General features: G+C 40.1%; 1 protein-coding gene across 5 annotated transcripts; it reads right to left on the bottom strand.

Annotated features, from left to right (window-relative positions):
• Positions 1–1,797: 1,797 nt before the first annotated feature.
• On the bottom strand, positions 1,798–16,282 carry MCTS1 (MCTS1 re-initiation and release factor). Of its 5 annotated transcripts, XR_007149065.1 has the most exons (8): positions 15,408–15,566; positions 14,700–14,852; positions 14,054–14,151; positions 10,226–10,359; positions 7,508–7,575; positions 6,003–6,288; positions 4,811–4,872; positions 1,815–2,689 (listed from the first exon to the last, which is right to left on the bottom strand). XR_007149065.1 is itself a non-coding variant. In XM_047844718.1 (6 exons), exons 1-6 carry the CDS (start codon positions 15,419–15,421, stop codon positions 6,207–6,209), a joined length of 549 nt encoding a protein of 182 aa, XP_047700674.1. In that variant the 5' UTR covers positions 15,422–15,566; the 3' UTR covers positions 1,798–6,206. The 5 variants fall into 5 exon arrangements, 2 of the variants coding, with proteins under 2 accessions (XP_047700674.1, XP_047700675.1); XR_007149064.1 differs by having other exon boundaries at positions 1,800–4,872; XR_007149063.1 differs by having other exon boundaries at positions 1,805–2,689; positions 4,811–6,288.
• Between the last annotated feature and the right edge of the window lie 8,922 nt (positions 16,283–25,204).

The raw sequence follows: 25,204 nt of genomic DNA, 5'->3' as shown, positions 1-25,204 counted from the left end.
TCTTAGTCATGCAAAAGCATACTTTTTCCTAATCCTGGATAAACCAACTCTCTAAGAAACCTTCCAGAGCCTACAGGGCAAAAAGGACTCTCTTCCCATCCTCCTCATCCTGTCCAACCTAGTCCAGATGTTTAAATGAACAGTGAAGTTTGGCTTTACAAAGTGAATTCTGAATGGGGCAGCTTTCGACCTGATGAAAACAGTACCCAGACCAAGAAGTTCATACAAAATCAGATCATGAGAAACTAAAACTTAAGACATCAGTGTGTAGAAACAGACATTTCAAGCCCTGATAGAAAGTGCACAGCTCCTTTTAAAAGTTGTCTCAAATTTAAGCTCAATCACAGGTAGTATCAATCCAACATGCAGTTTCATCACAAAATCATCTCACTGGTTTGCAAATTTCCAAGCCTGGGGGGGCTTTATCATGCATCAGCCTAGGACAACCCCAGCATTTGGCGACAAAGACAGAAAGTCTCCTTTTGAAATAGAAAAGTGGAAAGAATAGGGGCGCCTGGGTGGCGCAGTCGGTTAAGCGTCCGACTTCACCCAGGTCATGATCTCGCGGTCCGTGAGTTCGAGCCCCGCGTCAGGCTCTGGGCTGATGGCTCAGAGCCTGGAGCCTGTTTCAGATTCTGTGTCTCCCTCTCTCTCTCTCTGACCCTCCCCCGTTCATGCTCTGTCTCTCTCTGTCTCAAAAATAAATAAATGTTAAAAAAAAATTAAAAAAAAAAAGAACAATCCACTTTAAAAAAAAAAAAAAAAAAGAAAAGTGGAAAGAATAAAAACAGATTGCCCGACCTCAAAAGTCTCCCCAGTATGACTTTCCCTGAGGCAAAAAGGGAACTGAATTTGATTTGTTTTCAAGGAGTATGTTTGGAGAAGTGGCACTTCCTCCAAGCAAACGCTTACATGATTTATTGCTTAAAATGGTCTTTTGCTCATATGCTTGTGACAATCAGAAGAAATTACTTATTTCATCATAGGAGATTAAATGAAAGTTCATAGTTATCACTCACAATCAAGTCCTGTGATAAAACATTAAAATTAGAAGGAAAGAAAATCAATCTTTGTAACTTTTCAATTTAGAGTTATTTCGCCCTATGACAGAGCTCTGAGAACACTTACAATGAACCTGAAGGGAGTGAATGATTATACCCCAAAAGTCCCCTCTATTACATATTGGCTGAAATTAAAGTACTTTAAAATTGAAGAATGGAACAAGAAGAGCAATAAAAAATATGATGTAGAAATCGTGATTTGTTTTCCTTTTAAAATGAAATTTTAAAATGTATAGGATAACCCATTTAATTAGAGTGAGGCATGTCATTCTTTAACAACTGGGTTTTTTTGTTTGTTTGTTTGTTTGTTTTTATATTTATTTATTTTTGATAGAGACAGGGCACAAGTCGGGGAGGGGCAGAGAGAATGAGACACAGAATCTGAAGCAGGCTCCAGGCTCTGAGCTGTCAGCACAGCGCCTGATGTGGGGCTTGAACTCACAAACCATGAGATCATGACCTGAGCTGAAGTCAGACGCTTAACCGACTGAGCCACCCAGGCGCCCCAACAACTGGGGTTTTAATTAGAAAAAAAAATGTTTAATTTTAGAGAGTGCACACACATGAGTGGGGAAGGGGGAGAGAGAGAGAGAGGGAGGGAGGGAGGCGGGGGGTGGGGGGGGAGAGAGAGAGACAAAAAATCTTAAGCAGGCTCCATGCTCAGCACAGAGCCCAACGTAGGGCTCGATCCCATGACCCTGGGACCATGACCTGAGCCAAAATCAAGAGTCAGATGCCCAACTGACTAAGCCACCCAGGCACCCCTTAATTAGAAATTATTTCACTAATTAATCTTTTATTTCTCAAAGTATTCAAGGATAAAATTTGGTGTCCTTTCATTTTTCACTCCAAGAGGCAAATATTAATAGTACTAATTAGTTTGGATGTTTTCATCTATTTTTCCTCCCCATGACCTGTTCTAATGAACATAATATTACCAGGAGAATTCCAGCAAATCATCTCCTGTATATTTATCCACACATAAATTATATTCTCCAAGAGGCCAACCTTTTAAACCAATCAACCAATCAACCCAACCAACCTACCTGTCTAATAGTGTCAATATAGATTTAAAAACTGGTTCTCAATCACATTCATTCATTCCTGTTCTGATGGAGTTGCAGTCCTTTACAAGTACTTAATTAGTTTTAATATAATATGAAACAAAGTAGTGTTATAGTTCATTATAGGTAGTCATTCTTTTACCTGCTACAAAAAGCATAATAAAGTATACATACAAAAGTATAAAAACATAATGCAAAATATACATTTACACGCATCAGTCTCCATGTTGAAAGACAGGATTTCTTTAGGAACTGTTGCTGAGAGACTGAGATATTAAGAATACAATTATATTTAATCTAAATACAATTAACAACATACTAAACACAAGTGTTCTGAAGGGCTTTCCAAATATATTTCAGTGGCCTAATTCTTACAGGTTATAGCTCGAGTAAGCTTCTGATTGCTTGAGACCTCAGAAGTGATGGTTATAGTGACACAGGATGCATACATTTTCATTTTTTTCCTTTCATTATAAATCAGGTTTAGTGGATACTCCTTTAGAAATTGGAACATTTTGAGTCTCCTGAAGAGCCTTGAGAGACATATTCTCAAAATTAAGGAACCTAGATAAACAAAGTTAAAAATACTTACTATATTTTGTTTGGGTATACATTCATTTCATATTCCCATTAATATATAATTGCTACATGATTAATATTCTCACAACAAAAAAGTGAAATATTTTACTGTAATGAAACACATCTGCAAATTGAGTCATTTGCCATTCTTTTATCTTCTGAAGCACTATGCTTAGAAATACTGTATCCTCAGTAGCTGATTTGTATGCAGAGGAGGAACTTGGCTAGATATAATCATTATTTGACAAATGCCATATGACCTTCTGTTTGGGGACTATCAAATCTCAAATTGGAAATGTTCATGACTACCCCTGGGATAAATCCAGCTGCCTGTTCTGGGTCCAGAACATTCACAAAAAAAAAAGAACAAGAAAAGGAAAAATGCAGCTGCCAACAAAACACCACCAAACCACTATAATAGTCTGCTAGAAGAGGGCTGAACAGGCCTTTATATTATTTGCACAATGGGACAACCTTTGAGTTGGAATGCTCAATCCTTGCAACTCCAAGACATCTGGATTTTTTTAACCTTCTCACATTGGATACAATCTAAGCAATATTTTTATATTTAGCTCATGTGTAATTTGCAAATTTTAGTGACTGAAATTGGAAAAGTATTAGTAATTTCCCAGTGGCTTTATAAATTGGTATTGGGCTGTAACCATTACCCAGGTTTTCTTAAATGTCAATTTACCCACTAGACTGGAAGCTCCTTAAGGGCAAGGGCCACCTGTGTATTATTCATCTTTGTGTCACGTCACCTAGAAGCTAGCAAATATTCAATAAATGTCCATTGAGCTGAACTGACCTTGGCTGACTAAGGATGTCATATACACAGAAATGGCAAGATTGTAGGCTGGCTTGACACAAAATTAATTTGGAAACTAAAAATGAACCGAAGACACATTGCCTTAGAGAAAACAGGCTCTCCCTGTATTCATAATCTCAGGAATGTGGGTAAACTAAGTTTCCTTTAAACGCAGCACAAAGAGGCTGATATGCTAGTTTAACCTCTTTGAATTAGCTTTCCTGCACGACCTTATGCTTAGAAACTGATCAGGCTCCCAGTGTAGAGTGAAACCCCTGATTAACACCATGACCTGAGGCCTCAGACCCAGGGGAAGGAGAAAACATACATATTTAGTCTACATCACCAAGGCAACACAGTCACTGTACCTCAGCATAGTAGGAAAAACAAGCACAGATGATGATGTTAAATATTTTTAAAGTGTTCCATACACCCACTGTTAACAGTGGTTAGAAACAAGGATAAATTATTTCAGAAACCAGGCAATTAAAGGTTTTAACTTCTCTAATATGCGAGTGCTTTGTTTTCATTGCCATCACTCCATAGGCAATCTTGGTCAATTAACATTAACTTAGTACCAACAATAAAGGTTCAAAGTTCGGTTTTGACATCAGTGACTCAGATATTTTCTTCTTAAGAACACCAGGTGCTACAGGCCTCAAATAGGGCGTCTCATCCCTCAAATGGAAAGACATCTGACTTTGAAACCAGTAAGTCAGCATAACATGAGACCTGCTGAAGAAACATACCCGGAAAGAGGATTTATAAATGGGCTACTGAGGAGACTATTTACACTTTTATACACCAGGAATACATAGGAAAATGTAACAATACGGAAAGTTGTAGGATATAACTGTCATAACAAAAGCAAATACTCTACAAAGAACTTCAAAAGGCTATAGAAAGTAAAATATCAGGGCACCTCTATGGGCTAGGAAAGATTTTGGCAGACATAAGCATTGTAACTAATGATGAAGCAAGAAAAATTCTCTAAGCCTTACCCCAGCCCAGATGAAATACTCCCCCAAATTTTCAACCTTCCTTTACTCTTATCCAAGTTCACCAAGAAACTTCCAGTTTCCTAATTGTTTACCCTAAGCAGACTTAGCACTATAGATGAACACATTTACATTCTAATGTGGGAATCTCCAAGTCTTACAAGTTTCATTTAGTGGGAGATGGTTTCTCAGTCTGAGGGTCAGACCCTGGATCTACAACCTTCACCTATGTTGTATCTTGGGAGGCCTAGCTGCAACAGCCAGCCAAATGGTCTCCCTCTTTTTACTATCCACCCTCACCTTTCTCACCAACTTCTAACTGTAACACAGGTCACCACAATCTTGTAAATGTCTGTATCCATCTGAAAAATAAAACCACATGTCACATATTTGTAAACAACCAAATGAAAATGGCTGAGACACTAGAACAGCGAGGTTATTAGGAAGAAATGCCTATTGTCACTATGTAAATTCATAACTGCTCCTTTAACTCCCAAAAGAGCTTACTTACTGTTCTTACTGAAATAAGTCCATGGCCTTCATATGCCACTTAGGATAGGACATACACGCTCTTTGGGGGAATACAGTAAGGACCCAAATCTGGAAGTTCTGGGCATCTGTGTAGTATGAGTTTACCAGCTTCAGGCCAGGGCACTAAATAAATTGAACCTGAATCTCTTCAAGCCTATCTGTGTACAGGTCATACAGGGGACATAAAAACAAGTTAAATTACTTTACAGCGATACAATCAACAAAATCCAGAATGTGGGAGAAAACTCTGTAAGACAAAACAACCAGATTCCTTCAATAATTAATTTAAAGGGAAAATACAAAGGGAGACCTTCTAGATTAAGAGACTTAAATAAATAACAACTAAATGCAATATGTGGACCTTGTCTGGTACCAATTTCAAGCAACCAATGGTTAAAAAAATGAAAAAGAGAGGCAATCAAGTTCATTTGTCACATATTTAAACAAGATATTTGATCATATTAAGAAATAGTTCTTTTTTGGGGTGTGATAATGATATTTTAGGTGTAATGATGTTTTTAAAAAAATTTAGCTTTTAAAGATACATATTTAAGTTACTGTGGATAAAATGAGATATCTGGGATTTGCTTCAAAATAATCAGGGAGTGGGGTGGGGAAGGAGTAAATGAGATATAGATGAAGTAAGATTTGCCATGAATTGAAGCTGGGTGACGGATACAGAAAAGGTCCATTATACTACTATTCCCCACGTACTTTTATATATGCTTGGAATTTTCCATAATGAAAAGTTTAAAAATGACAACCAACCAAACAAAAAACACACACAAAAGAGAAGAGGCATTTCTAGGGTAATAGGAGAAAATTCCCAGTCCAGCTTCCAGCCCCATTAAGTAGCCAGATTCTCTGGGAGGTCAGCAGGTTCATCTACCAAGTCCTGCCCTTCAATTTTACATTATTGGCCTAAGAAAGGACATTAAGTTGTCTGAGTTTGATTACTTACCAAATACCTCTTAATGTCCAAGTCTGCTACCCAATTTTAACTGGACTTTAAGAAAAATTAAAATAATTTTTGAAGCTAACAGAATTTTAGCATCTGTTGAATTTATTCAGCATAACCACAGAGGTACTGTCTTCATGCTGTCACACACACAAACACAGATTCAGCACAATATCCATATTTAGCCATGTGCATTCCTTCTGAGGCTCATTTATATGTCTTCATATGCCACAGCCCATCATTTAAATAATGGATATTTTCAATGCCAATTCCTTTGTTGACTTTCTCACTGTGGAAGGAGAAAAGCACATAAACATATTGTTATGAATTTTTATAGGCTTACTTATGGTAAATATAATTCCGAGTGCATTGCTATTTTGCAATTATTGAGCCCCATGCAGGGAATTTATTTATTACATTAACGTTATTGACTACATTAAATGACATTACTCTGCTGCAGTTCCTGTCTTAAAATGATTCTAGTGATCTAACTAGTGGGCCTTATAGAAACAAAGTAATGATGTCACCATACCAGGAGAACATCAGAGTGTTGTAATTGACTGTGGAACAAAATTAACAGGATTAATTTGGTCATCAAATGAGTTCCAAGTGTTTCAATATATTGACTACATTTTGGTAAATATCTTTAATACTTCCTTAATAATCTATACTACTAGGTCAAAATAGAAGATAAATACCATGTGGTGCTGAACTGTGTCACGGTTTGTTTTTTTTTTAATTTTTTTTTCAACGTTTATTTATTTTTGAGACAGAGAGAGACAGAGCATGAACGGGGGCAGAGAGAGAGGGAGACACAGAATCCGAAACAGGCTCCAGGCTCTGAGCCATCAGCCTAGAGCCCGACGCGGGGCTCGAACTCCCGGACCATGAGATCGTGACCTGGCTGAACTCGGACGCTTAACCGACTGCGCCACCCAGGCGCCCCATGTGTCACGGTTTTAAAAATTAGTAGCACAACATTCTTCCCCCCAATTAAAAATTTAAGTCATACTGAATAAAAAGTTCCTGGGGCACCTGCGGGGTTCACTCAGTTAAGCATCTGACTCTTGATTTCGACTCAGGTCATGACCTCATGGTGTGAGATGAGGCAGCATCAGGCTCTGCGCTGGGCATGGAGCCTGCTTGGGATTCTCTCTCTCCCTCTCCTTCTGTCCCTACTCCCGCATCCACACGCAAGCGCGTGCGTGTATACCTTCTCTCACAAACAAACAAAAATTTTGTTATTTCCTAAAATACCACACACATACATATAAAACAGCTATGTTGGCACCCGGTTCTTTTCAGAGTGCTTAAGAAAGAATGCAATCCTGGAGACAAAATAGGTTTCAATGGCTTCCGAAGTGTCAGGAAAAATCAGAAACGAGGCTTCTGTGCTTAAGTATTTGTAAGATATGATATGAATGACAGCAAATTTCACCTGTAATTCTGATGCTTCCCGCATAGGTTACCCTTTCTCAAAAGCCAAGGGGGCCTAATGTGAGACTTACATATCTTCTGCAGACATCTTCATGACTCCAACACACAGAGCATGCTGTTTTCCTTCTGCCATGATTGCCTGAAAACACACAGCTAAGAAAACTATCAAAATGCCTTGGAGAGGGGGTATCAAACAATGATCACGTTACTAGTTAAGCCACTTTGAACCCATCTTGTATCCTCACCCAGACCATCAACTCAATTGAGGGCAGGGACCTAGCAGAGTCTGTGGGCACATTGTAAATATTCAATAAATGCTAAATGAATGAATCTAATAATCATTCTTGGTTTTTAAGTTAAATGTTAATACCATAACCCAATGCCAACAAAACCAAAATAAGACCTGCAAAAAAGATAAAATTTTTCATGTAAATATTAAAAACTGTGAAATAAATAAACACGATTTGTTCTAATGTTGTAATCAATGAATGCCGGTTTTATGTAATGGACACATTTTTTTTTAACGTTTATTTATTTTTGAGACAGAGAGAGACAGAGCATGAACGGGGGAGGGGCAGAGAGAGAGGGAGACACAGAATCTGAAACAGGCTCCAGGCTCTGAGCTGTCAGCACAGAGCCCGACACGGGGCTTGAACTCACAGACCGCGAGATCGTGACCTGAGCCGAAGTCGGCCGCTTAACCAACTGAGCCACCCAGGTGCCCCATGGACACATTAAAATAATAATTATACCCCCAGTCTATCTGTAACAACCCAGTGTATGTTTCAACCTTTCTAGAACAACCAAAATGTTCCTGGTTATCATTTGAAGCATTTAGAATGTTACACATTGCAGTACATATTTTACAAAGCAAAATTCCCAGGGTACACAGTATCTCCCTGCACTAGTTTTGCAACTATCTAAAAGTCTGTAATTGTTTCAAAATAAAAATTACTTTAAAAGCAAAGGTTAGGCACTTGAAAATTCTTCCATTTAAGAGAATCTCCAGAACTATAAACCTACAACACTTAGAAAAGTCAAAAAACATTAAAAAGAAAACCTGTCCTCACAGAATACTTTTCTCCATCTCATTTTCAATTCATAGACTCAGCGTTCCAAAAATATTTGAGCACCTATTATGTGACCAGTATCTCTGTCGACACAAGCTGTTCCTAAGGTACCAACATACACCTTATACAATCTACCCCTTAAACATAACTGCCACAACAGAGGACACTGGGCAGTGTCGGGAGACTAGACAGTCTCCTTCAGGTACAGGACACACTCTTAAACCCACTCCAATGGCCTTCCCACTCTACAGTGATTTCCCTATACCTACCAAGTATTTTCTCAACCTGACGCAAATGGCCCCTTTATGACAAAAGAGAAGATCTCCTCCTCTCCAGACTAGTTGACAAAAACCTATTTGATCTAGAATATAGCTAAACACCACTGTAGAAATGAAAATTATGCAAAATTACTCAGTTACATCATGAGTTTTAAGGACTATCTGAAACTTTAACATTTCTCTTTGAGAAAATATGTTCTGAGGCCCAAACATCCAACTTAAAAATGATCTGTAATATAAAAGTTGGGGATTGTATTTCCCACTACCCACTTCTAACACTCCACCTGGTGCCTAAGCTATTTTCCCTTGTGAGTGCTTTTACTCCAGTATATATGGATAAGCCAACTATAAAAGTAGCAAGCTGATGGGGGCGCCTGGGCGGCTCAATCAGTTAAGCATCCCACTTTGGCTCAGGTCATGATCTTGCGGTTTGTGAGTTTGAGCCCCACGTCGGACTCTGTGCTGACAGCTCAGAGCCTGGAGCCTGCTTCAGATTCTGTGTCTCCCTCTCTCCCTGCCCCTCCCCTGCTAACGCTCTGTCTCTCTCTCTTAAAAATAAACATTAAAAAAAATTTTTTAGGGGCGCCTGGGTGGCGCAGTCGGTTAAGCGTCCGACTTCAGCCAGGTCACGATCTCGCGGTCCGTGAGTTCGAGCCCCGCGTCGGGCTCTGGGCTGACGGCTCGGAGCCTGGAGCCTGTTTCCGATTCTGTGTCTCCCTCTCTCTCTGCCCCTCCCCCGTTCATGCTCTGTCTCTCTCTGTCCCTCAAAAAATAAATAAACGTTGAAAAAAAAATTTAAAAAAAAAAAAAAAAAAAAATGTTTTAAAGTAGCAAGCTGATGTCTAAAGAAGTGATCCAATCATATCATATATAGCCTCTCCATTAATAATCTAGAGTTTCAGGGGTGCCTGGTGGCTCAGTCAGTTAAGTGTCCAACCCTTGATTTCAGCTCAGGTCATGATCTCACAGTTCGTGGGTTTGAGCCCCGCATCGGGCTCTGTGCTAACAGCATGGGACCGGCTTGGAATTCTCTCTCTCCCTCTCTCCCTGCCCCTCCCCTACTTGCACACACACACACTCTCTCTCAAAACAAATAAATAAACATTTTAAAAAATAATCAAGTTTTATACTGTGTCCTGAGTCTGATAACATTGGGCAGTAACTGGGCCGGAATGCAGCTGGGACTTCTTATTACTTGTTCCCATTTAACTTCTAAGATGGGACATAGAAATGATGTTATTTCCCACACATTGAAACGCAACAAGAAAGGCTGAAATGATGTTTTTTCCCACATCTTGAAATGTAACAAGAAAGTCATGAGGCAACAGTAGCGGTAACCTCCAGAAAAGTACACCTAATCTTCTCTTGGGTGATAGATCTTCCAGTAATGACAAAAATACTGTGAATACATTTTTCAGCAGTTATAGCCTGGGAAGGATACAACAACTGTATCTACTGCAGCAGGGTAAAGTTGAGCTCCAGGAGAAGTTAAGCCTGGACACATGATATTTGCTCCACTGAGAACAAATTTGATGGCTCCTTTATCAACCTGCTGGTGTGGCAGGATAAAAGGATCTAGAAGAAAAGAAATACATCACATAAATTAATGAGACTAATGACTCAACAGAAAAAGGCAAAGGACATGAGCAAATATTTCCCAAAATTACAGTATTCTGAAAAATGCAAAATAAAACTGAAACACCATCCTTCATTTATCAAGTTGATAAATATTTTTAACAAAAGTAATTCCCAGTGCTTGCAAGAGTTTAGGAAAACTAGCATTTTCATACACTGCTAGAAGGCTTATAATGGAGCACAACTTTTCTTTAGGACTACGTGGCAACACGTATCAACAGCCTTGAAAAGGTTCATACTCTTTGACTTGGTAATTCTCTTTCTAGGACTTTATCCTAAGAAAACATTAGAGATATACAATATATTTAGGCAGAAATATAATCATTGCAGCACTATTATTTACAATAAAAATAAACTGGAATCAACCTCAATGTCCAACAATGAAGAGATAAATGATTTAAGGTATGTCTATAGTACGTATATAATAGAACAATACTTTTGGAAAATATGTATTACTCTGGGAAATGTTCATAATATAATGTTAAGAGGAAAAAAGTAAAATAAAAAAAATACCAAAGAGATCAGTGGTTGCTAGGGAGTGAGAGGAGAAAAAGCAGGAAGGGACAAATAAGTGGAGCAGAGGACTCTTAGGGCAATAAATTATACTATGATACTATCATATGACAGTATCATAGTGATACTGTAACAATGGATACATGACATTATGCATTTGGTAAAACCCACCAAATGTACAATGCAAAGAATGAACCCTAATGTAAACTATGGACTTTGGTTAATAATAATGAATTGATATTGGTTCATCAGTCATAACAAATGCATGACACCAAAGAATAATAAGGTAAGGGTGGTAGGAAGTATATGGGAACTCTTTTTTCTGCTCCATTTTACAACTGCCCTAAAAAATAAAGTCAATTAATTAAAAGCTATTTAACGGAGAGCCCAATTTAAAAAGGAAAAAATATTTTTAAAAAAGGAAAAAATATATAAACACACATACACAATATAGGAAATAATTGGATGGAAGTACACCAACATACTAACCATGGTTATCTCTAGGTCATAGAAATACAGGTGATCTTATTTCTGCACTTTCCAATTCTCTAGGATGAACACAAATTCCTTTTATAATCCCAAAAAATTTATTTGTGTGTGTGTGTGTGTGTGTGTCATAATCTAAGGATTAAAGGATCCCTGAAAGATTCAAAACAATGGCTGGGCGGGGGCAGGGGGGGGGGCAGCAGGGATTTTTTAGACCTCTCAGGGCTTTCTAGGAATATTAATAATTGGTAAAATTCATTCACTTTAATGTCTTACCACTAGCCCTCCCACTATTCAGAGAATAAGTATTTTTTCTACCAAGACTACATATTAATTTAAACATCTTATTGAAAAAAAGAAACCTGAAACAAACATAATTTGTTTTCTAGTTCTCCATCCTCGTTAATACCTGCCCTTTAATAATAATGATGATGATGATGATCGTGAGCATGATGATGATAATATACAGTAGCAGTGGACAGTTACTTAACAATTACTACATCATTACAATGGCTATCATATATTGAGCCATTACTGTGTTCCAGGCATTGCATGCACGAATCTCATTTAATCCTCACAATCCTGGGAGATATGATATACAATGTATCCATTTTTTTAAAAGATAAGGAAATATAGCTTAAGGAGTGCCTGGCTGGCTCAGTGGGTAGACCATGCAATTCTTGAAGTTGGGGTTGTGAGTTCAAGCCCTGTGTTGGGTGTAAAGATTATTTAAAAATTAAAAAAAAATCTTTAAAAAAAAAAAAGGAAAGAAAAGGAAATAAGGCTTAAACAAGTGATGACCTGTTTAAGTGGCCTGGCATAAGTGACACACACTGGAAATTGAACCCAGGTCTGCCTAACTCCAAGTATGCTTTTAACCACCATATTATCCTGCTTCTTGCACATCAATAACTTTAGGATGTTCTAAAAGGTTGGTTCCCAGCAAAATATTATTAAATAGGAACACCCTTCTATTCCAACTTATTATGCAAATGCTTAACATACAGAAAAACCATTAAGAATAGTTTGATGAAGGGGTGCCTGGGTGGCTCAGTCAGTTGAGCGTCCAATTTCAGCTCAGGTCATGATCTTGCCCTTCAGAGTTCCAGCCCTGCGTTGGGCTCTGTGCTGACAGCTCAGAGCCTGGAGCCTGTTTCAGATTCTGTGTCTCCCTCTCTCTCTCTCTCTGCCCCTCCCCTGCCTGTGGTGTAAGTGCGTGTCTCTCTCTCTCAAAAATAAACAAACATCAAAAAATGAAAAACAAAGAATAGTTCAATGAATACTTGGACGCCACCCACTGAGATTGAATAATTGTTCATTAACGCTTTGCTCTGTTTGCTTTATCTCTATTTATGCACACACATTTTGTCCTCTACCATTTGAAATTTCAAACATAATGTTTCACCATAAATAAGCACATATCACCTAAAAATAGTCATTCTCCTACATAACCACAATACTATTATCATACCTAAAACTGTAACAATAGTCCCACAATATTGTCTTATAGCCAAACCATATTCAGAGTTCCCCCCAAGAGCCCTAAGAAAGTGTTCTTTATCTTTTTTGTGGGGGAAGGGGGAGGGCTTGAATTTTGCTTTTCAAACCAGGATCTAATCTAGATTCATGCAATACATTTGAGTACTTTGTCTCTGTCCTCTTTTAGTTGAGTAGGAATTAACGTCACCAGAATATTTTCATTTTAAACTTTTTCCACTGCATCAGGACTCAGTTTCTCTCCAATGTACTTTTTTAACCTGATGAAATCAATACTTAGTCAAGTAATTGTAAATAATTCTTTATAAATACTAAAATGATTCACCTCTTTTAAGATTTGCCTCACTGCTCCAGACCTCTGCTCCACCATGTAATTCAAAATTTATCTCATCTTACCCAAAACCAAACTCATTAAGTTACCACTACCACCTACACAGCCTTCCAGTCACTCCCCTTCTTTCTGCCTCTTGGCTAGAATGCCAGAAAGACACTGGTTTGAAAAGCAGAAATTTTAACTTCACAGTTGAAAACCTCTTGTGCACCAGGATTTTATCTCCTTTGAGTTTTCTTTTGTAATGTACTCAATCTAACAATGTGCAAATGTAGGTATGTAACAAACATTATTTTGTTTCACAACAGCTGACCTTGCCACCCAACTAACAATAACTGGGACTACCACAATTAGCCAATGCTTTCCCTTAGATAGAGTTAATCTCTAGGAGGCATATCTAGATACGAATTTAAAAAACGGAAGTGCTCGCAGCACTTATCACAGTCTGTGAATAAACATTCATGTAATGATCTAATTGTCTATTCTTCCAACTAGACTGTGAGCTTCATAAGGACAGCGACCATGTCTGCCTTTGCTTACCATCATATTCTCAGTACCTAGCTCGGTACCTGACACATAGAAGTTCAATAAATACTTGCTGAATGAATGAATGAATGTTCTTTCTTGGCCTTTCTGGACCACATAATGAGAGAATTTGCATTTTTCAGATTTACCACAAGACGGGGATTCATTTTAGTTTTATACCCCATATCACCTAGTATTAATAAATAAGTTAAGTAGAAGTCACTTTCAACTCCCCTTATATCTTTCCATATCCCCAAATATGTATTTTCTAACAAGACTTACATTTGTGAAGTAACCTTAGGGTTGGATAAAAAGGCCCTTCTCTTTGTCTAAAAAACAGTAATTCTCCATTTACTGTAAGGATTTCTATATGTTCATGGCTGTAAGACAAATGTCACAAAGTACCAAGTTAGATATTTTCTTCGAAAAATGAATATACCAAACACCCTTTAAATAATAACAAATATGAAACATATATATACAAAGATACAGCAGCCTCTTTTTAATTTCATTAAATATCCAGGCAAAAAAACCATTATTTAAATTGTTTCATCTACCATACCAGTCCAGTAGAAAAAAAAAATTTTTTTTGACCTACTGTAATTGTATTTCACATTTTATTATTTTAATTTCATCGTTAGATAATTCAATAAAACAAATATTTACAGTACAAACTGAAATAAATTAAATCCAAGTCTGAATAAAAACATTTAACTCTTTAATAAAACAATTAGTACACAAAGCCACATTTTTCACAAACATGAAGAAACACTTGACAATATGAATATTGTTTTAGAATTATTCTATTTATCTGCTCCTATAATTAATCTACCAATGGTTAATGTGACAATAATTCCATTTTTTATGAGTGCAATCTAATCATACAATATTAAGCTATTCTGAGCTGTGCATAGAGATAAATACTTACCATCGAACCATTTTGACAGGATCTTTCTTAGGCATGATTTGATTAAGCCATGGTTCAATACCTGGAAATTGCTCTATCAATTGGTTCTTAATACCCTTTATAACTGAGGTTTTCAACTGGATGCAGTTAGACACGTTTTCTTTTTCATCAAATCTGTCAAATGATTTTTGCAAGGAAAAAAAAAGGGATTTCTAAGCAAAAATATCAGAATAGCTAAAAATATTGTTTTAATTAGTCATCTATTCCCAAGTATTTAGATGTCTAAAATAATTATGAAATAAATTGTTTTAATATAATTTCCCTTTTATTCTGTCCAGCACAAAACCAGTGTCTTAATACAATATTAAACTGTCATGTATACACAATGAAGGGGAGGGGCAGGTGGGAGGATGTGAGGCATATTTCACATTATAATCTGTAATCAGCTACACAAATGCCCTTCTTGGAAAACCCTACTCAATTCTACCCAGGAAGAAACAGTTTCCCACCTATAACAAAACCTGTGTACAAAAAAACAAAAACAAAAACAAAAAAAAGTAAAATAAAAAAACCCTCGAGCATTGAAATACAAAAGACCAACCCAAATAAAACCTAGGCAATTAGCCTCTGCTAGGCTATGTAATCTGCTGAGATTTTTTTTTTAAGTGATGACGATGACTTCTAAGATTTCTATTTATTTTTGCTCAAAATGTCATGCACAAAACCCACCTTCCTTTGCCCATGTTCCCCCTTTGCTTTTTGCGTCTACCAAATCTGGAAGGCAAACCCACTAAGTAGGTTCCCAAAGAATTTTTGTCTTCCTTATACTGAGTAGCCTATGGGGCAATCACGCTATTTTCAAGACAAGGTTAATCTGGCAGCTAGGCAAATAGGCATGACAGGCCGCTTGCTTCCTGTCACCCAGACTCCTTCACTCCCATGACCCAGGAAGTCAAGCCTTCCCTTATTCAGTTCATAACTAATAAACATATGGCAGTGAGTGCAGGGCTCTCCTCTCAGCTAAAAAGGATACACCCTTAAATCACAGTACAAGGATGTGATTGGTAGAACCCTAGGGATGGCGATAGGACTGGGAGAGGAGGCAAAAGAAAAAGAGGAGTAAGGAAAAAGAAAACGAGGGTGGGAAGATCAAAACCCGACTGAAGATTAGGGATGGAAAGCTTAAATGTTGCAAGTTGCCAGTAAGAGCATAGTACTCTAGAAAACCTTAGTGAGTAAGGATGGCAGGGGCGGGGGAGAGAGAAAGAGGTTCTTTGCTCTCGCCCTCTTCCCCACCCCCACCCCACCGACTTTGTGAGCAGCCAGTGGAGCCCACAGCATGTCCTTACTTCTTGAACATGATCCAAGGTGAAGGGGGCGACGATAGGGAAGGGCCCGGAATGGGGGGAAAAAAATGAATTAGCAAGGGTCCGGCAGATCCCTTGACACGAGGAAGGCCGGCACTGACAGTCAAGAGCTGTTGTCGTTATCCGGAAAGGGAGACAGACAGCCGCACTTTACGGTTCTCAGTGAAATGTGACTACTTCCGCTCCTCTGAACACGTCGGCATTTTTGCCGACTCTTTTGGGGCTACCGATTCCTCTCCAGAGAGGAGAGCTGGAAGGGCGGGACTAGAAAGGGAAGAAGAGATAGAGCAAACATTCTGGTTGCAGGAAGAGAAGAATGAAGGGGGCGGGGAAGTCAACCAAGGCAACATTTATGGCAGTTGCGTCAGTTACGGGCTCCTCAAAGGGTCAAGAGTGTTCCGTGTTTGGTTGCTACCTGCTGTTAACCTAAGCAATTTCTTTAATGGGAACGATTTTTGTTCCCCGAAACAACCGAATGGACTGGTGCTTACCGACCACCGGGAACCCAGGCAAGCCTCACGGCATCTTGTTAATGTACTGGTGGGCTTGCCAGGTTTAGCAAACAAAAATACAGGACATCCAATTTTTGAATTTCAGGTAAACAGTGAATTTGTTTGTTTGTTTTAGTTTGACTGCACCTCATGCGATTTTGGGGACATACTTATATTTTTAAAATTTCTTTGTTATCTGAATTTAATTGGACGTCCTGTATTTTAATCGGGCAGCCACACTCACCAGCCATAGTGAGGTGACCACATAGAATTATTCATTCGGTTGTTGTCCCCTGCCTCATCCCCATACCTATAAATTGGGCTATAACTCAAGGGAGGTAATTTCCTTGTCGATAAAATGGTCTCTAGGCAAGTAATACAAGATTAATTTTTTTAATGTTTATTTATTTTTGAGAGAAAGAGAAAGCGCACATGTGTGCATGAGCAGGGGAGGGGCAGGGAGAGGAAGAGAGAGAATCCCAGGCAGGTTCTGCGCTGTGGTTGCAGAGCCCGAGGGGACTGGGGTGGGGGGAGTGATTCAGTTCCAGGAACTTTGAGATCCTGACCTCAGCCCAAATTAAGAGTGGGACGCTTGGGGTGCTTGGGTGGCTCAGTCGGTTGAGTGGCTGCCTTCCTCTCAGGTCATGATCTCACGGCTCCTGAGTTTGAGCCCCGCATCAGGCTCTGTGCTGACAGCTTGGATCCTGGAGCCTACTTCAGATTCTGTGTCTCCCTCTCTCTCTCTCTCTCTGTCCCTCCCCCACTGATGCTTGCTCTCTGTCTCTCAACAAATAATAAAACATTAATTTTTTTTTAAAGAGTGGGACACTTAACTATGCAACCCAGGCACCCTCAGACTAATCCAATTGAAGAGATAATAGTTAGGGCCACCTGGGTGGCTCAGTCAGTTGAGCGACAAACTCTTGATTTCGGCTCAGGTCATGATCTCGATTGGTGAGATGAGACTTGAGCCCTGAGTGGAGCTCTGTGCTGACAGCTCCCGGTCTGCTTGGGATTCTCTCCCTCTCTCTCTGCTCCTCCCCTGCTTTCCATCTGTCTCTCTCTCTCTCTCTCTCCAAATGAATAAATAAACTTTATTTAAAAAGAGAGGTAACAGTTAAACACGTTTTACTAGTGTAACTTCAAAAAAAAAAAAGTGAATCAGGGGATGCCTGGGTGGGTCAGTCAATTAAGCAGAGGTTAAGCAGACTGACTGGAGATCCCAGCTCAGGTCTTGATCTCAGGGTTGTAAGTGCAAGCCCCGTGTTGGGCTCCACATTGGGCATAAAGCCTACTTTTTAAAAAATAGCCAAGAAACTATAGAAACATACAAAACCTAACTAAACAGACACCACCCCAGGTGGTGGAGTGGATTTGCACTCACATGTAAAACAAACCAGTCTCCAGGGAGCAAATAGTATATATTGGGGAGATAGGCACTTAGAGCAATCACAACAAATGTATGTATTTGAATTGTACAACTAACTCGCTTTTCCTGGATTCTATGGTAAGAACGATCTTCTAATTATAATTTAGCTTCTCATGAAGACCTGCCTGGCAAGAATTCGCTATTTTCAAATCCTCATGAACAATTGTTCATCTTTGTAAATTAATGAACTGTCATTTTGGTTTATACATCAGTCTCTTGTCAACTTCCTTAGCGTGACTCCACATTCCTGGCATCAATCAACTCTATGACATTTAGAATATTGAGTTTATGAACATGTAAAACTGAAGCCCAGACCCCAAGCTGTGGTTGGTGCTACACTGTCAGGCTTCTTGCCAAATAGCTTTCCTCTCCTGGCACATCACCCTGGGAGCCTGCCATGTAACAACAAATAACATTAAAACAAATAAACAGGTATTAAGTGGTTTGAGATGAGTGTAAAAAAGATCATACTGAGGGCTCCTGGCTGGCTCAGTCAGTAGAGCATGCAACTCTTGATTTCGGGGTTGTAGGTTCAAACGCCACGTTGGGTGTAGAGATTACTTAAAAATCTTTTAAAAAATACAGTTTGTTTTCTTAGACAGGTGAAACATATTTCAAGATTTATTAGCTTTATGGCTTTGGGAAAGTTGCTTTATTTCTCTGAGAAATTGTCATAGATCTTTAAAACGGGAATTGTGGGGGCGCCTGGGTGGTTCAGTTGGTTAAGTGTCCAACTCTTGATCTCAGCTCAGGTCTTGATCTCAGGGTCATGAGTTCAAGCCCTGCATTGGGCTCTGTGCTGGCAAAAAAAAACCAGTTAAATATTTGCAGTGCTAGGAATAATAGCTTTTAATTCTATAAAATTATTCATACTCTATCCAAATTATGACAAATCTCATATCCATGGGAATAGATATATTCCCATGTACAATATGTACATATATATTTTAATCCACTTTCATACACTCTGATAATCACAGAAACTGAATCTGAATTATGACAAATGCTAAATTAGGTCACTAGCATTAATGAGATATTTAGTTCTGTATATGTGCATGAATACCTTCATTCATGACCCACCTACACAGATACATAAAGAGAACCCAATTTTCACTGTAATGTGTTTTTGGTTTTGTGTTGTAAGTGGTATCATCATAAAGTGGATTTTGTTTTTCCAAGGCTATATAATTGGGGGTTTGGTCCTGACAAAAGACTTATCTTCAAATAAATCATTGCTATAACAATATGTCACAAAAGAATACCTCATACTAAACCTCTTCAAAAATTAAAATAATGAGGGGTGCCTGGGTGGCTTAGTCGGTTAAGCGGCCGACTTCGGCTCAGGTCATTATCTCACGGTCCGTGAGTTCGAGCCCCGCGTCGGGCTCTGTGCTGACAGCTCAGAGCCTGGAGCCTATTTCAGATTCTGTGTCTCCCTCTCTCTGACCCTCCCCCATTCATGCTCTGTTTCTCTCTGTCTCAAAAATAAATAAACGTTAAAAAAAAATTTTTAAATAATGAACTTCATTTATTCATGCAATAAGTATTTATGAAGGACTTTCACGTTTTAATCAAACATGCTCCTCTGTGCTGTAATTTGTGCATGAATGTTGCACACAACTTATGAGGTGCTTCAACGTACATACAGCATAAGACACAGAAAACCCAAGTCTATCATATCACACGTTTTACTAAAACAAATAACCTAGCCATAATAAACATTAAATGCTTCGCAATGGTATTTGCCCCCTTAAATTTACGAAAGGATTTTACAGGGTCATCTTGACACAAAGCTCTAAAATGGTGCTAGGGGAAGTTTGCAGTAAGACCGCCTCGCGTTCTTCATAAGCTTCCTTAAGCAATGAGTCTGGCACCAAAACCGTTCAGAGCAGCCGGTAAAGAGGGGGTTCCTTAGGAGCTAGGCCACAGTTTGGAACACTGGAGAAGCGGCTCTTACTGCAAGAAAGAATTGGGTCACTGCCAGACCCCTGCTGGGCCTCACATCTCTCAGAATCTACAATCTGTGAGGGTCCCTGGGTGGCTTAATCGGTTAAGCATCCAACTTCGGCTCAGGTCATGATCTCACCCCATGTCGGGCTCTGTGCAGACAGCTCAGAAGCTGGAGCCTGCTTGGGATTCTGTGTCTCCCTCTCTCTCTCTGCCCCTCCCCCGCTTGCACTCCGTCTCTCAAAAATAAATAAAACATTAAAAAACATCTACAGCCTGTGATGTCTTCCATTAAGGTCATTTTCCCCACAAACTGCCTCTCAGCCTTACACCTTAGAGCTCTCTGCAGTCTGGCTTTGATCCCCCACTAGGGTAGGGCACACCTAAGAGTCGCACCAATATGGCAGCTCCTGCCTCCAGGGCCAAATACAGGAAAATTTGGAGAGAGCTGAGAGCCCTCTATTTATCGGAAGAGTGTTAGGACTAACAATCTTGCCAAACTTGTGATAAGTCAAACTCACCATGCCTCATTCACATCTTTGTTTTCCTCTGTCACTGTCATGTTTGTAAGCACCCAGTTCAACTTATTTGCTTTGTGACCTTGGGCAAGTGACTTGAACAGACTGTGTCTGTCTTCTCATCTATACAATAAAGGCTCTATTTGATGAGGTTGCTGTGAAGATAAAATGAGCTAATTCATGCAAAGCATTCTTAGTTATTATTGTCAATATTTTTTTAAAGTAAGCTCTACACCCAGCACATTTCTTGAACTCAAGAACCTGAGATCAAGGGGTACCTGGATGGCTCAGTGGGTTAAGCGTCTGACTTCCGTTCAGGTCATGATCTTGCTGTTTCTGAGTTTGAGCCCCGCATCAGACTCTCTGCTGTCAGCGTGGAGCCTGCTTCAGATCCTCAGTGTCCCTCTCTTTCTGCCCCTCCCCCACTTTCACTCTCACGCTCTCTCTCAAAAATGAACTTAAAAACAAAAAAGACCCTGAGATCAATAATCCCATGCTCTACCAACTGAAGCAGCCAGGTGCCCCTATTATTATTATTAAATTACTATATCGGTGTTGTTTTCCCCATATTCCTCTGTGCTTTCTACCTGATCTCTCATTTCTACCTTTAACTTCAGGTCCTTCTGCTGTGGCTCCTAGAACACCATTCCATGACTAACAAATTCTCCTACCATCCTCTCCAACTCATCCCTGAATATTCACGGCTTTCCCATGAGGATGGAGCTTCCCTTACTGCCCTTTGAAGTGAAAACCATTTGTACCAACACATGTGTGTACCGCAGAGTCAGGAGCTGAGGTGGGAATCCTCCTCCAACCACATTACAACTTCCAGATAATTCCTCCTTCACCCTCAGGTGAAAAACCCTGATTCTTCCTCTAAGTTTCATACCATTTGGTTACACCTCAACACCTTCACTGATTCATTGAAGATCCTGGCATCTGGTCCACAGCCTTTCCTCTCCACCCTAGAGTTGTTAAACACTGCAAGAGAAAAAGCACATGGTTGAATAAATTGGTACTGCTCTGAATTTCTGGTTTCCAATCACAAGTGGATCCTCAGCATTCCTGGGGAATCCTTTCCTGCTTTCAGCCCACTCTTATTCTCTCCGATGATTCTTTCAAAACTTCTGAATTCTCAGAACTCCCACTCCTCAGCAGCCCCTTCAGTCTTATCAAATAACTCACCTCTTTTTTTTTAATTTTTTTTTTATTTATTCATTTTTGAGAGACAGAGCATGATCAGGGGAGGGGCAGACAATAATGACAATAATAATAGGCAACGCCTATTGAGTACTTACCCTGTGCCTGGCACTGTTGCAAGTGCTTTCATATATTAACTCATTTAACTCTCGGAGTGACTTTATAAAATGAATACTATTATTATTTCCATTTTACAAATGAGGAAACTAAAGAAAAAGGAGGTTAAGTAACTCGCCCAAGATTATGAAGCTATGAAGTACCAGAATCTGGATTTGAACCCAAGTAGTGCTCTCTAAATCACAACAGTTCAAGTCCTCCCCCTTGCCCTGCCCTGCCCTGCCCTGCCCTGCCCCGCCCCACCCCACCCTCCTGGGCTCTTTCCTTCCTTCCCTTCCATCCCCATAGGTAATAACTGGTGATGGTTTTGTGTGTATCATTCCAGAAATTTTTTGCTGTGTTTACATATATAGGTAAACATAGGTAGGATCATACTATGCATGCTATTTTGCTTTTGCTTTTTTTACTTTATGGGTGAAATATATCTTGGAGATTTTCCTATGTCAGATTATAGATGATAGGTACACAGTACTTCATTGCTTTTGATGGCTATAGAGCATTCCACAGTATGTATGTACCATAATTTATTTAACTAGTCTCTTCTGATAGTCATTTAGGCACTGACAAGAGGATTGAAGGGTAGGACGGACCCATAGAACTCCAATGCTCTTCAGAACTTCTACTGGCCTCCCATTACGAGGGGTCAGGGCCCTGTGCTCTAACACTTATCTTAACCTCAAAAGTCCTCAACTGAGGAGCCCGGGTGGCTCTTACGATTAAACATCCGACTTTGACTCAGGTCATGATCTCCTGGTTCATGGGTTCAAGCAGTGCATTGGGCTCTCTGCTGCCAGCGCAGAGCCTGCTTCAGATCTCTCTTTCTGCCCCTCCCCTGCTGGTTCTCTCTCTCCAAAATAAATATATAAACTTTTTTTTAAAAATCCTCAACTGGGGCGCCTGGGTGGCTCAGTGGGTTAAGCGGCCGACTTCGGCTCAGGTCATGATCTCGCGGTCCGTGGGTTCGAGCCCCGCGTCGGGCTCTGTGCTGACAGCTCAGAGCCTGGAGCCTGTTTCAGATTCTGTGTCTCCCTCTCTCTGACCCTCCCCCATTCATGCTCTGTCTCTCTCTGTCTCAAAAATAAATAAATGTTAAAAAAAATTTTTTTAATAAAAAAAAAAATAAAAATCCTCAACTGCTGGGGCGCCTGGGTGGCTCAGTCGGTTAAGCGTCCGACTTCAGCTCAGGTCACGATCTCGCGGTCCGTGGGTTCGAGCCCCGCGTCGGGCTCTGGGCTGACAGCTCGGAGCCTGGAGCCTGTTTCCGATTCTGTGTCTCCCTCTCTCTCTGCCCCTCCCCCGTTCATGCTCTGTCTCTCTCTGTCTCAAAAATAAAAATAAAAGGTTAAAAAAATTTTTTTGAAAAAAAAATCCTCAACTGCACACCAGGAGGTCACTGGGGACCCCATACACAGCCCTGCCCCTCACAGAAGTCAAGAATAAACTCATACACTGGGACTAAAACCACACCTCTTGGAGGTTTTCACCCACTGTCAACAGTACTCAAAAGGGGGCCCAGAGTGGGGCAAATTTCAAGCCTCCCCACACTTCCTCACCTCTATCAACAAGAGTCAGGTGGGAGCACAGATACCCAGTGCTCCCTACCACCTCACCATCACTATCTACCTTGAATCCACCAGGGACTGCTCTCATTACAACATCTATCTCCACTTACGTCAGTCCCGTAAGAAGACCCAGACTCCCAAGTCACCCCTCATCCCACCCACTCTGATCTCTGTGGCTCTGTGCATCTCCCTTCCTGTCCCCATCTCCCAATCTGCAGTCTTCTCACCTCAGTAAATGGCAATTCCATCCACCTATTTTCTTGGGTCAAAAATCATCTAAGTCCTCCCTCTCACACCCTACATCTAGTCCATCAGCAAATACTATCACCTTTATTTTCAAAATATATCCAAAATCTGGGGAGACTGGCTCAGTTGGCAGGGCATGCAACTCTTGATCTCAGGGTCGTGAGTTTAAGCCCCACATTGGACCTAGAGCTTACATTAAAAAATATATATAGGGGCGCCTGGGTGGCTCAGTCGGTTAGGTGTCTGACTTCGGCTCAGGTCATGATCTCATGGTTTGTGGGTTCGAGCCCCGCGTCGGACTCTGTGCTGACAGCTCGGAGCCTGAATCTGTCTCAGATTCTGTCTCCCTTTTTTCTGCCTCTCCCCCTCTTGCATGCCCTCTCTCTCTCTCTCTCTCAAAAATAAATAAACATTAAAAATTTTAAAAACATATATATACATATGTATATACAGTACATATATATCTTTATCCAAAATCATCACTTCTCACATACCTCTACCACTGCGACTTGGTCAAATCTGCTATCATCTCTCACCTTGACTACTAAACTAGCTTCTCAGTTTCCCTTCTTCCTTCCACTCTCGTGCCTGCCGCCACCTTACAGTCTACTTTTTACACAGCAGATAGGGTGAACCTTTTAAAACCTAATTCAGATGGGGCGCCTGGGTGGCTCAGTCAATTAAGCTTCTGACTTTGGCTCAGGTCATAATCTCACCTTTCATGAGTTGAAGGCCCACATCCAGTTGTCTGCTGTCAGCCCGGAGCCCACTTCGGATTCTCTGTCTCCCTCTCTCTGCCCCTCCCCCTCTCGTGTGTGCCCTGTCTGTCTCTCTCTCAAAAATAAGTAAGCATTAAAAAAAAAAACATAAAACATAAGTCAGATCATGTAACTCTCCTGCTTAAAACTCCAGGTGGCTTCCCATCTCAGTTATAATAATGTCCAAGGTCATCACCATGCCCTGAAGCCCCTATGCGATCTGGCCCTCAGTCATCCCTCCATGTCATCTAGTGCTACTCTCCCCTTCCTGCACTGTGCTCCAACCACAGTGGCCCTCCTGCTTTTCCACGAGAATGCCGAGCATGGTCTATATTGTTCTCAGAGCCTGTCGTTTTTTCACTGGTCCTCAGATGAACAGGACTAAATTAATCATAATCCTTGATTAATGACACATTCTCCTTATTAATCCAAGTATAGCTCAATTTTAGTTATTTTTAATAACGTAGTAAGTATCCATGAACCCAATAACCAAATCTAACTACATGGCCCCCAATCTCATTCCCCTTCCTCTACCCCACCCCCCAACCAAGGCGAAGAACCATCATCCTGAATCTGGCGTTCATCACTCTGTGGCACTCTATTTAATACAATTTTTTTTAAGTTTATTTATTTTGAGAGAAAGACAGCACGAGTGGGGGAGGAGCAGAGAGAGAGGAGAGAGAGAGAATCCCAAACAGGCTCTGAGCCACCAGCACAGAGCTCAATTTGGGGCTTGATCAAACCCAGGAAGTCATGAGATCACAACCTGAGCCAAAACTAAGAGTCAGACGCCTAACCGACTGAGCCACCCAGATGCTCCTAATACAATTCTATTGTACTTATTTACATGTTTGTGAGTGTGTATGTGTGTGTCCATACATACATGTATAG

The sequence above is a fragment of the Prionailurus viverrinus genome, chromosome X (assembly GCF_022837055.1).
Source record: "Prionailurus viverrinus isolate Anna chromosome X, UM_Priviv_1.0, whole genome shotgun sequence".
Lineage (NCBI taxonomy): Eukaryota > Metazoa > Chordata > Mammalia > Carnivora > Felidae > Prionailurus > Prionailurus viverrinus.
The sequence above is the reverse complement of the archived record's forward strand: the minus strand, read 5'-3'. Positions and strand labels throughout refer to the sequence as shown.

What these genes read in the sequence shown, in the direction of transcription:
- MCTS1 (XM_047844718.1), bottom strand. An exon ending in CTGCAGTAGATACAGTTGTT is followed by an intron (nt 7,576 to 10,225) that starts GTATCCTTCCCA and finishes GTGTGTTTTCAG; the next exon opens with GCAATCATGGCAGAAGGAAA. An exon ending in AAGATGTCTGCAGAAGATAT is followed by an intron (nt 6,289 to 7,507) that starts GTAAGTCTCACA and finishes CTCCTTCCACAG; the next exon opens with TGAGAAAGTCAACAAAGGAA.